This window comes from Apium graveolens, chromosome 7 (assembly GCF_009905375.1).
Source record: "Apium graveolens cultivar Ventura chromosome 7, ASM990537v1, whole genome shotgun sequence".
NCBI classification, from domain to species: domain Eukaryota; kingdom Viridiplantae; phylum Streptophyta; class Magnoliopsida; order Apiales; family Apiaceae; genus Apium; species Apium graveolens.
Window position 1 is genome coordinate 159,910,065 of NC_133653.1, and position 13,269 is coordinate 159,923,333.

A 13,269-nucleotide genomic window follows, 5' to 3' on the forward strand; every position below is an offset into this window, starting at 1 on the left:
AGGTTCCTGACCCCGGATTTGGGGGTGTTACAGACTAACCCTATCATCATGGTGCTGCACAATAGAATTAAACACCCTCAAATAAGCCTCCCTACCAGCATTAGAGAAGTACTGCTCATTGAAAACCTCCTTAAATCCCTGCCATTCCAAAGCTTGTGCATACCTCTCCCCCTAGTAGCTTTCACTCCTCTCCACCACCTCTGAGCATCCCCCTCCAACTTATACACAACTAATCTGACCTTCTGAATCTCATCACAACCCAATGCATCAAAAATCTTCTCAAGATGAACAATCCAATTTTCAGCATTAATAGGAGTCGGTGCTGAACTAAAAGAGTCTGGTTTCTGCTTCACAAACCTCTCCAATCATAAAGAGCAGAATGAAACGAAATTAAATAGAACACCCATCCTATCGTCTACCCAAATCACAAGTCAACCTAAATAGGTCTACAAGAAAGAACCTAAGTTCTGATGTCACATGTGTAACACCCCCTTCTTAAAATTGAAAGATATATTACTTAAAATCCATAAACCTGCAAATATAACACTAATATATTTCTAAATAATAATTAAACAGTCTGAAATAATATTAAATCTCCAAACTGTCTCAACCAATAATATAAATGTAGATATCTAATTAAATAATAAATGAGGTAACTCTCCATCACACAGTCCCAGATCCCCCTAAGCACCTCGAAATCGCAATTTTAATACTAATGAATTACGCAAATGATCCGCTAATTTTCCGGCCCGAATCCGATATCGTAGACACACAATTATTATACTGGAAAGAGTTCCTCTGTTACTCACCTCATTTCCTCGCTCTCCTCTTCTTTTTCTCTCCGCAACAGTCTCGTAATAATTAGGATTATAATAATAACATGGAATATTTATTTAAAAGGCGTGACTATTATATATAAACCATGTATCGCTTCTTTCCTATTCTAATTACTAACTCAAAATAAATTCTTTTTTAATACTTATTCTAATTACATCAAATTAATTACTAATTATTATTATTATTGTTGTTGTTGTCGTCGTCGTGGTTGTTGTTGTTATTGTTGTTGTTGTTGTTGTTATTATTATTATTATTATTATTATTATTATTATTATTATTATTATTATTATTATTATTATTATTATTATTATTATTATTATTATTATTATCAGCAGCAGAGCATCAGCATCATTTAAAATCACCGACTCATTTAAAATCACCGACTCAACTGAACTATATTGTAAGAAGATTCCATTGTCTATATTTATTCATTTACTTACTTTTCCGAGGGCCGTGTGTATACTAGTTTAAATTGAAATTTTGTTAAAAATTTGAAATCAGATGTCAAAGTTAAACACAACTTTTAACTCAATAAATTTTGACCGGACTCTAAAATAAGTTTTCGTGCCCGTTTAGAAAATTTTAAAATAATTAACTTATAATTTAAAATTAATAAGTGGTTTAAAAGTGATAAGTATATGAATATTTATAAGTTATGTAATTGTTTGGTTAATTTTTCAGAATTTTTTTAACTTAAATGTACTAAAATAAATAATTTTTAAATACAATTATCTTAATTCATAACTTTTGAATTAACTTAATATTTATAAATATATGTTTAAAAACTAAAATTAATAAAAATGTAAAAAATCAAAAAAAATTGAGAAAAAGTGAAAAAATTAGTCGTGATATTCAACTTATCAGATTATCAGCTTATAAACTATAACTTATAAGTCCAAGACAAACAGGCCCTTAATCTTAAATTCGACATCTCCAAATTTGGAGTTACAGAGTCAACCTGAAATCAGAAAAGAAGAAATGAGGTGTGATGGAAATGATAAATGTGATAGCTTTGTTTAAACTCCAAGCTTCACCTAGCTACTTTTCAACCTACCAAGAAAATTTTGCTTCACGCCAAATTCTTGCATGCTATCATCTGAAATTCCACATAATCTACATGCGGGGCAAGTGGATATAATTAAACTAGGCAAGTACGTAGGTATCTCATTCCCTGGACTTGGCTCAAGCGATCATCGATAAATTTTAAAAATAAAAGTCATGAGGAAAGTGTTGTTGATGTTAATTTTTGCTGCATTGGTCAGTAAGGAGGCTGTATCCGCAAAGGATCACACAGTTGGAGGAAGCTCTGGATGGGATGAATCTACCGACTTCAGTTCATGGGCTTCCGGTGAGACCTTCAAGGTTGGCGATAAACTTGGTATGTTTAGATTACTCTGTTAGCCTGATGCCCAATTTACTAAGAATAATCATTTTAAATGCACTACTTGGTGATTTTGCAATTAACTATTAAATATAATTTATCCACAGTTTTCAAGTATTCGACAATGCACAGTGTAGTTGAACTAGGGGATGAAAGTGCGTACAAGAGCTGTGGCATTGAGAGTGCAGTTGATTCCATGAAGGGTGGGAACAGTGTAGTTAAGTTAGATAAGCCCGGGACGCGATATTTCGCCTGTGGCATAATGGGGCACTGTGATCAGGGAATGAAGGTCAAGATTAAAATTGTCTCTGCATCGTCTACTCCGTCGTCTTCTTCAACTCCTTCGTCCTCTTCTTCTTCTTCAACACCTGCATCTACTTCCACGGCTGATCAGATTCTCCACCCTCTTTCTTCCTCCATTTTCATGGCTGTTTTGGTGGTGTTCTCTATGTTTTTCACAATGTTGTAAGTAGTGAGAATGCTCGATTATTTTGATAAAGGCTACATCTATCCATGTAGCTGCGGGTTCTATAAGTTGTTTTGGATACTTTAGTTATCCCTATGTAATAATGTTGAACTATGCCATACTTAATACAGTACATTTTAGCCGGTGAACGGGCTCCTGTTTCATGCTAAGGGACTTGTTGGAACTTGTGGGACGTATAGATGTCTCCATGACTACTTCAAGCTTTGGTCAAGCAAATAATGTGGCGGATATTCTTTTATCCTACTTCTTGAATATTTTTTTGTAAACTTTCTCATGCTTTTCACAGTTGTTAAGTTTCAATTGATGAGCCTTATTTTTATCCTTGTGGAGAAAACAACGTATGCCTTTTTTTATTCAGCAACCAATTGTGTTGTGACTGATGTTTCCAAAGCCATACCCCTAGATACATTCAGATCAGGTAAACACAAAGTATAATCTGCTGCAAGATACTAATCTGAATCTCCGATGCTGATTATGGTTAGCAACACCGGACTTGTAAAATATCAGAATGCCTGCCTTTTTTTTTTGAAAATCCAATTCATTGAAATACCTCCAATTATAGTAGGAGTTCAAACATTACAAGGGAAACACAAGACGCTACTAGAACTGAAACCTAGATAGTGGAAGCATAAAGCTTCAGCAACTGAACTTAATAAACTACTACAAAGCTACTTACGAATCTTAAAAACAAGAACTGGAAACAAAGGACACTACTGCAACGACTCCAACTACCAAACCATCATGAAACCAAGCCTTTAAAACAGATCAAACAGATCGTCTTCATCCTCTTCTGAATCAGCAAAAAGCTCATCTTCAAAAACGACTTCTTGGATCTGAGGTTCTTCATTCTGAGCTCCTAGTGCCTTCAAGACTAAATTTACCACTAGCATTTCTCCTCCATCTTCCAGAATGTCCTCAAATGCCTCCCACTCTTCATCCACCATTGGAACTTCCATAAACTGAGGTGCTTGTGGCCCTAACCCTATGTCAAGAACCAACAGTTCAGACACACACCCTATGGGTTCATTAAAAAAGGTAAAGCCTGCAGACCAATTCTCCACCAAGCAAGGAGAGGTAAGTTGCTGAGAAGTTCCTCACTGAGTAGACAAAATGAAACGAGCACTAATGTTCATCACTAATATTTCTCTCAAGCTCTCAATTCCTTTCTGTGGAATATCCATAGTATTTCTATACGATGTCACCTTTGCTGATCTTAATGCAGGAGCTGGTACCAATGGATTTTGGTGTTGGTAATAATCTAAAACTTGCCCGTCACGTATTTGGTGGCCTGTCAGGGAAGTTTTCATGGAGCGTTTGTAGGATCTGATCAATTAGAATAAGTGATAGAGACATTCTAGGAAAGTAGTTGCTGCATTATGTTTGTTACCTATTTTCTAGTTTCCATTCATATATTATGTTTTCTATTTAAACAATGTATTGAGATATGAATAATACTAAGTCTTTGGGCAACCTGTCTACATAGTTTCTTGTCAAACAGCTTGCATATAATCAAATACTGCAATATTTGGTATCAGAGCGTGGCAAGAGATCGAAGGAATGTCAAAGACTGGTGCGGTGAAGAATGGTGCGGACAAATTCAAGGGAGGTTCATTTGGTCTTAGCTACCTAACGCTTACAAAGGGTAACTATACGGCGTGGTCCATGAAGATGAGAGTGTTTATGCAGGCCCATAGAGTGTGGGAAGCCGTTGAACCCAGTGATCACAAAGCGGCGATCGAAGATAAGACAGACAAGATCACGTTGGCTATGATTTATCAGGCCATACCGGAGGAGATACTGCTATCTCTCGCGAATAAGAAGACGTCGAAAGACGCCTGGGATGCGATAAAAATCACGTGTCAAGGGGCTGAGAGGGTTAAACAGGCGAAGGTTCCAACTTTGAGAGCAGAGTTTGAGGAATTGAGCATGAAGAATACATACCAAATAGATGATTTCTGTGTGAAAATCAATGGAATTGTATCGAACATACGAGCCCTGGGTGAAGAAGTTGCTGAATCCTACGTTGTTAAGAAACTATTACGTGCCGTTCCTTCAAAATATTTACAGATTGCCTCCATTCTAGAACAGTTTGGGGATTTAAACACTATGACGGTGGAAGAGACAATAGGAGCACTAAAGACACATGAAGAAAGGCTAAAGGGAAGCACTGTCTCGAACGAGGAACAACTCATGTTGACTGAAGAGGAGTGGCGAAAAGGGGACAACAACAGTGGAAAGCTCTTGCTCTCTCGGGAGGAGTGGCTGAAGAGATCAAATCGAGGAATTTTAAGTGAAAACTCTCTCCAGAAAGGTCGTGGGTACCGTGACAAAACCCAAGTAAAATGTTACAATTATGGCTTGCTGGGTCACTACGCAGCAGGATGCAGGAAACCACGTAGAGGCAGAGATCTAAAGCAGGAGATGAACATGGCCTATATAGAGGAAGATGAACTAGCGCTACTACTGGCAAAACACGTCAAAGGAGACAAGGACTTGGTAAAACTAAATGAAGGTGAGACAATGCCAAAGTTGTTATCCGTCATACATGAAAATCAAAGGGAGTCAAATACTTGGTATCTGGACAACGGTGCTAGTAATCACATGACAGGTGACAAGTCGATATTTGAAATATTGAGCGAAGAAATTGGTGGCAGGGTAAGATTTGGTGATGGTTCCGCGGTCATGATAAAAGGTAAAGGCTCTATCAAGCTTAGGTGCAAAAATGGGGAGGATAGAATGTTGCACGATGTGTACTATATACCCACTCTTTGTAACAATGTCATCAGCCTAGGACAACTGTCAGAGACAGGACACAAAGTCATAATTCACAACAATTTGCTCTGCGTGTATGATAATGAAGGAAAATTGTTGATGAAGGTTACAAGATCAGGAAACAGACTATACAAAATCGTCATAGAACCATGGGACTCGATGTGTTTGATGTCAAAGGGGGAAGAAACGTCCAGGCTTTGGCACTTGTGCCTGGGCCATGTCAACTTTCAATCCATGTTGTTATTGTCAAAAAAGCAGATGGTCAGAGACATGCCATCAATTGTACAACCAAGGGGAGTTTGCAGTGGCTGCATTCTAGCGAAACAGGTAAGAAAACATTTTCCAAACCAGTCAAATTTCAAGTCCAGTCGTGCATTAGAACTTGTTCATGCGGACTTGTGTGAACCCATTTCTCCAAAAACATCTGCTGGAAATCGCTATTTCTTTTTACTTGTGGATGACTTCACACGAAATATGTGGGTATATATGCTCAAAGAAAAAAGTGAGGCATTTAGTGTGTTTAAACATTTTCAAGCCAAGGTCGAAAACAAAAAGAAAGAGAGGATCGGAATACTTAGAACCGATAGAGGAGGGGAATTCATGTCCAAAGAATTTTGTACATACTGCAAGGAAGTTGGAATTACAAGACACTTCACGGCACCTTATATACCGCAGCAAAACGGCGTTGTTGAGAGACGAAACCGGACCATTGTTGAGATGGCAAGGAGTTATTTGAAATAGATGAACATGCCGTCTGAGTTGTGGGCTGAAGCGATAAGGCACTCGGTGTACATATTGGATCGACTTCCAACACGTGCACTATCTGGACAAACTCCTTATGAAATGTGGATGGAACACAAACCAGACATTAATCATATCCATGTGTTCGTCTGTGTGGCTCATATGAAGGTGCCCGGGAATAGAACAAAGAAGCTAGATGATCGAAGTCAGGAGGTGGTTAATCTGGGTAAAGAACCTGGAACAAAAGCGTACCGCCTGTACGATCCACGAAATAACAAACTATTTGTCAGCCGAGATGTCATATTTGATGAGGATAGAACATGGTCCTGGAATAATCAAGAAACAACAGAAACAAGCAAGTCGTCTTCATTTATCGTGCCATAAATTTTCACTGATGAAATTGCAGAGGAAGAAAATCCCAGGACAGAACATGTAAATAATGAAGATGGAGGAGATATTTGAACACTTGTATCCTCACATTCAAGTCCAAAGTTAAATATAAATATGTATGATGATAGTGCCACACCCAAGAAATTCAGAGCACTGGAGGATATCTATAATGATACTGAAGAAGTTGATCAGGAGGACGAGCTACTAATCATGGGAATAGATGAACCAAATTCGTTCAAACATGTTGTGAAAGACAAAGCTTGGAGACAAGCTATGCAAAGTGAATTGGATTCGATAGAGAAGAACGGAACCTGGGTACTTTCAGATCTACCAAAGGGACACAAAGAAATAGGCTTAAAATGGATCTACAAATTTAAGAAAGATGCAGAGGGAAATTTTATCAAGCACAAAGCTAGATTAGTGGTGAAGGGGTATGTGCAAGAAAAAGGAGTTGATTTTAAAGAAATATTTGCCCCAGTGACACGTATTGAGACCGTGCGCATGCTGTTGGCTTTGGCAGCTAAGAACTCCTGGGACGTGCACCATTTAGATGTCAAAACAGCCTTCTTGAACGGTGAAATCAGCGAAGAAGTGTATGTAGCCCAACCAGAGAGTTTCTTAAGAGAGGGTCAAGAGAAGAAAGTTTACAGGCTTCTCAAGGCCTTGTACGGGCTAAGACAAGCTCCGCGAGCTTGGTACTCTAAGCTCAATAAATGTCTGGAAGGTCTTGGCTTCTCAAAATGCCCATATGAACATGGTGTATATGTTAAACGAGACGGAGAAGATGTCCTGATCATAGGAGTTTACGTGGACGATCTACTTGTCACAGGTTCCAACTTTTCTCTCATTAATCACTTTAAAGAACAAATGAGTTTAAAGTTTGACATGAGTGATATGGGGAGACTGAATTATTACTTGGGAATTGAGGTCAAACAAAGTGCAGAATCCATAAAACTAAAGCAAACATGGTATGCAAAGAAAGTACTCGAGAGGGCAGGCATGTCTCAGTGCAATCCATATAAGTTCCCCATGGATCCGAAGGAACATTTGACTAAAGATGAAACTGGCAAGGCTGTGGACGCAACTGAGTTCAAAAGTTTGGTGGGTGGACTACGATACTTAGTTCATACCAGGCCAGATATAGCCTTCGCTATAGGCATGATCAGCAGAATTATGGAGAGACCAACCATTGTACACTTACTTGCAGTGAAACAAATTTTTCGTTACGAGAAGGGAACGATGGACTATGGTTTGGTGTACACAAGAGATGCAGGCAACAATGAGCTGTCTGGGGATTCTGACAGCAATCATGCAGGTCACCTTGAGGATAGAAAATCAACTGGTGGTGTGGTATTTTATTTAAACGACAGTATGATAACGTGGGTATCCCAGAAACAATGTTGTGTAGCATTATCTACCTGTGAGGCCGAGTTCATGGCAGCAACGGCAGCAGTTTGTCAAGCAATTTGGCTAAGAAATATGTTAACAGAGTTAACTGGTAATCAAATTGGTCCTGTAGTTATACACATTGGCAATAAATCAGCTATCGATCTTGCAAAGAATCTAGTTTTCCATGGAAGAAACAAACACATCGACATCCGCTATCATTTTATACGGGAATGCATTGAGCGTGGAGAAGTTATAATAAAGTATGTCAGCAGTGATAATCAGAAGGCGGACATTCTAACCAAAGTTTTATCTTTTGTTAAGTTTGAATGAATGAGGGGTTTACTCGGCATCAAGAAAATAGATAGGCAAGTTTGAGATAATGGGGGAGAATGTTGATAATAATCTAAAACTTGCCCGTCACATATTTGGTGGCCTGTCAGGGAAGTTTTCATGGAGCGTTTGTAGGATATGATCAATTAGAATAAGTTGCTGAGAAGTTCCTCACTGAGTAGACAAAATGAAACGAGCACTAATGTTCATCACTAATATTTCTCTCAAGCTCTCAATTTCTTTCTGTGGAATATCCATAGTATTTCTATACGATGTCTCCTTTGCTGATCTTAATGCAGGAGCTGGTACCAATGGATTTTGGTGTAGGTAATAATCTAAAACTTGCATGTCACGTATTTGGTGGCCTGTCAGGGAAGTTTTCATGGAGCGTTTGTAGGATCTGATCAATTAGAATAAGTGATAGAGACATTCTAGGAAATTAGTTGTTGCATTATGTTTGTTACCTATTTTCTAGTTTCCATTCATATATTATGTTTTCTATTTAAACAATGTATTGAGATGAATAATACTAAGTCTTTGGGCAACCTGTCTACATAGTTTCTTGTCAAATAGCTTGCATATAATCAAATACTGCAATATTTGGCTGGCAGCTAAAACAAATACGGGCACAGCACGAAGCCACATCCACTTCCCAGTTCCCACTATGTTCAATTTCACATACTTGCAATGATTTTCATTTCTTACTTTAATGTTCCAAAACCATTATTCTCTTCAAAAGGTCAGTTAAATGTACATCTAAAGAACAAAAGCTCTATTTTGAGAAGATGATAGAGCGATTACCACTCCAGAGAGTATAGCAGCATCAACTGGCTTTACCTTCACACTTCCACTATTACTTCCAGTCATTAAAACCTTGTATATCTAGAGTTGATTCCTACAGGTTTTAGCTGCATTCAGGGATAATACTGAGACACAGAGCACCGCGTTAATAGTTACTATTATAGTCTCATGAAGTTAATTGCTTATTTATTAGGAACATTTATTATTGATGAGCTTTGATACGTGTTGTTAGTGTTTAAAAGAGGATACGGTATGAAATCTACACAGAAGAAACCAACTTTGATAAGGGTTTACGATGCAACATTAGAGTGCGAAAAAGAGCTCAGTTCTATAGGAGTGGGGTTGCCCTACACAAAAGTATGTTTGATCAGGAAGGACATACTTTGTTCCGTTGTACAGCTAAAAATCTTTAAGTTGTATATCTTCCCAAACTTCAATGTAACGCCCCCAAATCCGGGGTCAGAGGATTTGGTCGTCACTATAAAACCTCAATCCAAATCAACCCGTTAAATCGAAATGCAAATGCCAGTGGAATATATTTATTCATTTATGACCCCAACTAATCCAAGATCTTTTAAGGTTACAGTTCTAGAAACAAGATATCCAAATTCCACAAATAAATTTTTTCTCTTTCTTTTAAACTCTTTTCAATAATTCTCAATCTCAAAACTTAACCCGCTAGTATAACTTCGAAAAGAAGTATATTAGGCCTAACTATAAAATACACAACTATAATATAATATAATATAAACAACTTTATACGATAAAACTTACACTAGTGCGCAAACCCTGGACCAACCACCTTTCAAAAGCTTCTTCTTTGCTTCCTCGAATTACACGGCTAAACATCGCAAATTAATCCTCACTGGATGTTAAATTTAAAAACAGGCAAGCATGAGCGGAAGAAATGCTCAGCAAGATCATTGTGACATATATAGGATCTTTTTTATATTAAACCGACATCTGCATTAGAGCAGAACATTTAAAATCATAATTGCTGAATCATAAAATTTTAGTTGAGGAACCCCATAATTGGTTCCTTATTTGTGTTCAAAACCATTTTGATATTTTTGAGCGAAATGCTTCAGCAATACTTTGAATCTTGACGAGAATAAAACTCATAAAAAAATGTTTACGGAAATATCGTAAACAACAATAACAAGAAGCAATGATTATGGAATGAATCATAAACTTTACTCAAAACCGAACTCTTGATATTAATACTCATTTTGATGTCATGTCAAATTAGATATCAATACGAACTCTGATGCTCACAACCTACCCGTGCTAAAATAGGGAAGTCAACATCAATCATCTGCATTAATACCACCTTTGATATTTAACAACAACTTAAATATCAACATCAATCAGCAACCGAATTAAAACTGTATTCCACCTTTATTCAAAACCAAAACAGTTGATAAATCATTTTTCAATGATTATCAAAACAATTTAATAATTTAGATTGAAATCCTCGAACGACGGTGTGTTGCCGCCGGTGATCAGCCGCGGAGCAACACCGGTATGCCGAAGCATATCCAGCTAAACAAACGGGGCACCCAAGGCACATATCGGCCTAAAGGTATTATATCCTGTATAATACCTAAATCTCCGCTAGACTGCCGCACGGCCTCTTACACAACAATCCAATCTTAAAATATTTTATTGAAAGGGATCATAATACTCGACACCCTTATAAACTTCGCCCATTTACTTGGGTAGAAAAACCAAAACAATGTCATTTTTCTCAAAATTCAAAACATTTATAAATCCAGTAATTTGATAAGTAAAATCTCTTAGCTATTCTGAACATAGAATAGCAGAAGAATACTTGCATAAACAGAATCATTTAATTTAGGGATATATAAAACATTTATCTATTCTGAACTGAGAATAGGGAAATCAATATTTGCATAATGACATTCAAAATAAATGTCACTTGAATAATAAGTGATGATAGGGATACTTGCCGTTGATTTAAGCAGTTAGTCACACTCGTATAAACGCAATTATTTCTTTTTGGCATCTCAAGGCATCCCCGTCTTTTACTTCGCTAAATCTCTGATCTGCTGCTAATGCAGTGCTGCAACCCAAGATTCTATAATATTCAACTTTAGTCTTCATTCATTCCATCTGGTCCTAATCGTCTTGAAAGTCTTATATCTACAATTAAAAGATCATACTTTAATCGTCTAAAGGATAATTACTCGACGAACTGCGCATCAAAATCCTATCGTCTACCCATACGATACGCCACACATAAAGAAGACAGTCAAATACAAGACTCTTGACCCATATATGCACATAATTCACATAACATATAAACAATAATCCATGTTTCACATAATTCATATAACACATGCCTCGGTTCGTCAAAAAGTTCGACTCAGTACGTTTAAAACTCAAATCGGGTCAAAAATATGATTTACCACTAAAAAAATCGACTCAGAATGACTCACAAATCAAATGACCTTATAATACAAAAGAAATTAGGTCCCGAAAGTATTTTTAATGAAAACAAAATATTTTCTGAGCTGTACGCGTTCGTTTCGTATTAAACGGACAAACGGTTTATTTATAAAATATCCTTTTGTTGGATTTTAATCGCAGCGGGGGCATGGTAAAACACTTTTACACATATAAAATCCAAATAAAAGCATATAAATCGTGAATAAAAATTCGAGGGATCGAATCTAACCTTTTAAAATAATTCGGAGACAACGATCAGAGATCCATAACAGTTGCTCCTCAAGTGTGAAGCACTCCACCGGTATCCACCAAGAAAACGATGTTAAGGAGGAGGAAGGAGGTGGAGAGAATTGGGTTTTCCAAACTTTTTGGGTTTTCGGGTTTGATGTGGGTTGGAATAAAATAGGGTCTATAATAGTGTATTTATAGGCAAAATTTTCCCATAAATAATATTATTATTATCCCATTTGTTATTCTCATTAATAATTAAAACACCTTTTAATTATTAATCCTTTTTCTAAATACTTTAGAAATAATTCTCTCTCTTGATTTAATTTCCAAATATTAAATCCTTAATTAATAATATTAAGAACTTTTCTTAATTAATTTATAATCAATTAAATCTCATTTAATCAATTATTAAATTTGCCAATTAATTATTTATTTCATAAATAAATAATTATTAGCCATTATTAATTAATTCCTCCACCATTAAATCATTCTCTTTTTATGGTGTGACCCTGTAGGTTCAGTATTAAGCCGGTAGTAGAAATAAATAATAATAAAACTATTTTATCATTATTTATATAAATTCTCTAATTTATTAAATATGATTAATTAATTAATCACATTTATTCTACATCGTGAGGGATACTTCTCAGCATATCGCGACTATCCGGATAATATGAATTCACTGCTTAGAATACCAAGAACCTATTCAGTGAATAGTTACCGTACAATAAACTGCTTCTACCCTACAATGTTCCGATTAAATACAAGGCATGGATCTCGTGTCAAGCCTATCTAATTCAATCACTTGCTTACCATTTACTATGTGTAGTTCTATGCAAATTAGAAACTCCTTTCTAATTTCATTCACTCTGGCCAGAGATTCCTGAACTAGCATAAGTGGATCAGCCTTGAACATTCGCTTCCTTCACTGGAAGGGGTAGATCCTTTATTGATCATACACTATCTTCGTGTACAAATTCCTATTCCCAGAAGAGCCCTAATAATTGTCCCTGGAGACAAAGAACTAAACCAAAGCATAGTTCAGTGTACACAAGATGACTATGATGACCTCAAGTCTAAGGATACTTGTACAACTATCACTAAGCGAACAACTGCTGACACGTGAGTGAACTCCATCACTTGTTCAGCTGGGCGAGTCATGTTCAGTGAACTTATTATATAATAAGCACCTACATACTTGCTATAGTGTCACCACACAAATGTCTATGAGAACAGACATCCTTCATAATGAAGCAAACATAGGATGTACCGATCTTTGCAGATTATTAATTACCAGTTAGTAATCCTACGACCAGGAACTATTTAAGTTTAGAGTTATCATCTTTTTAGGTCTCACTATTATGATCTCTTCATAATCCATAAAAAGCTTTACTCTAAACTATGGTATATCTTATTTAAACACTTAAATAGATAAAGCCCG

The 13,269-nt window shown here is 36.6% G+C and overlaps 1 protein-coding gene across 1 annotated transcript; it reads left to right on the plus strand.

The window, feature by feature from the left end:
* Positions 1 to 1,962: 1,962 nt before the first annotated feature.
* On the plus strand, positions 1,963 to 2,841 carry LOC141671982 (mavicyanin). The gene is made up of 2 exons (XM_074478455.1): positions 1,963 to 2,215; positions 2,326 to 2,841. The coding sequence occupies exons 1-2, from the start codon at positions 2,056 to 2,058 to the stop codon at positions 2,685 to 2,687; spliced, it is 522 nt and encodes a 173-aa protein (XP_074334556.1). The 5' UTR covers positions 1,963 to 2,055; the 3' UTR covers positions 2,688 to 2,841.
* The last annotated feature ends 10,428 nt before the right edge of the window (positions 2,842 to 13,269 follow it).

What these genes read in the sequence shown, in the direction of transcription:
- LOC141671982 (XM_074478455.1), top strand. Translation starts at nt 2,056, where the DNA reads ATGAGGAAAGTGTTGTTGATGTTAATTTTTGCTGCATTGGTCAGTAAG. An exon ending in CAAGGTTGGCGATAAACTTG is followed by an intron (nt 2,216 to 2,325) that starts GTATGTTTAGAT and finishes ATTTATCCACAG; the next exon opens with TTTTCAAGTATTCGACAATG.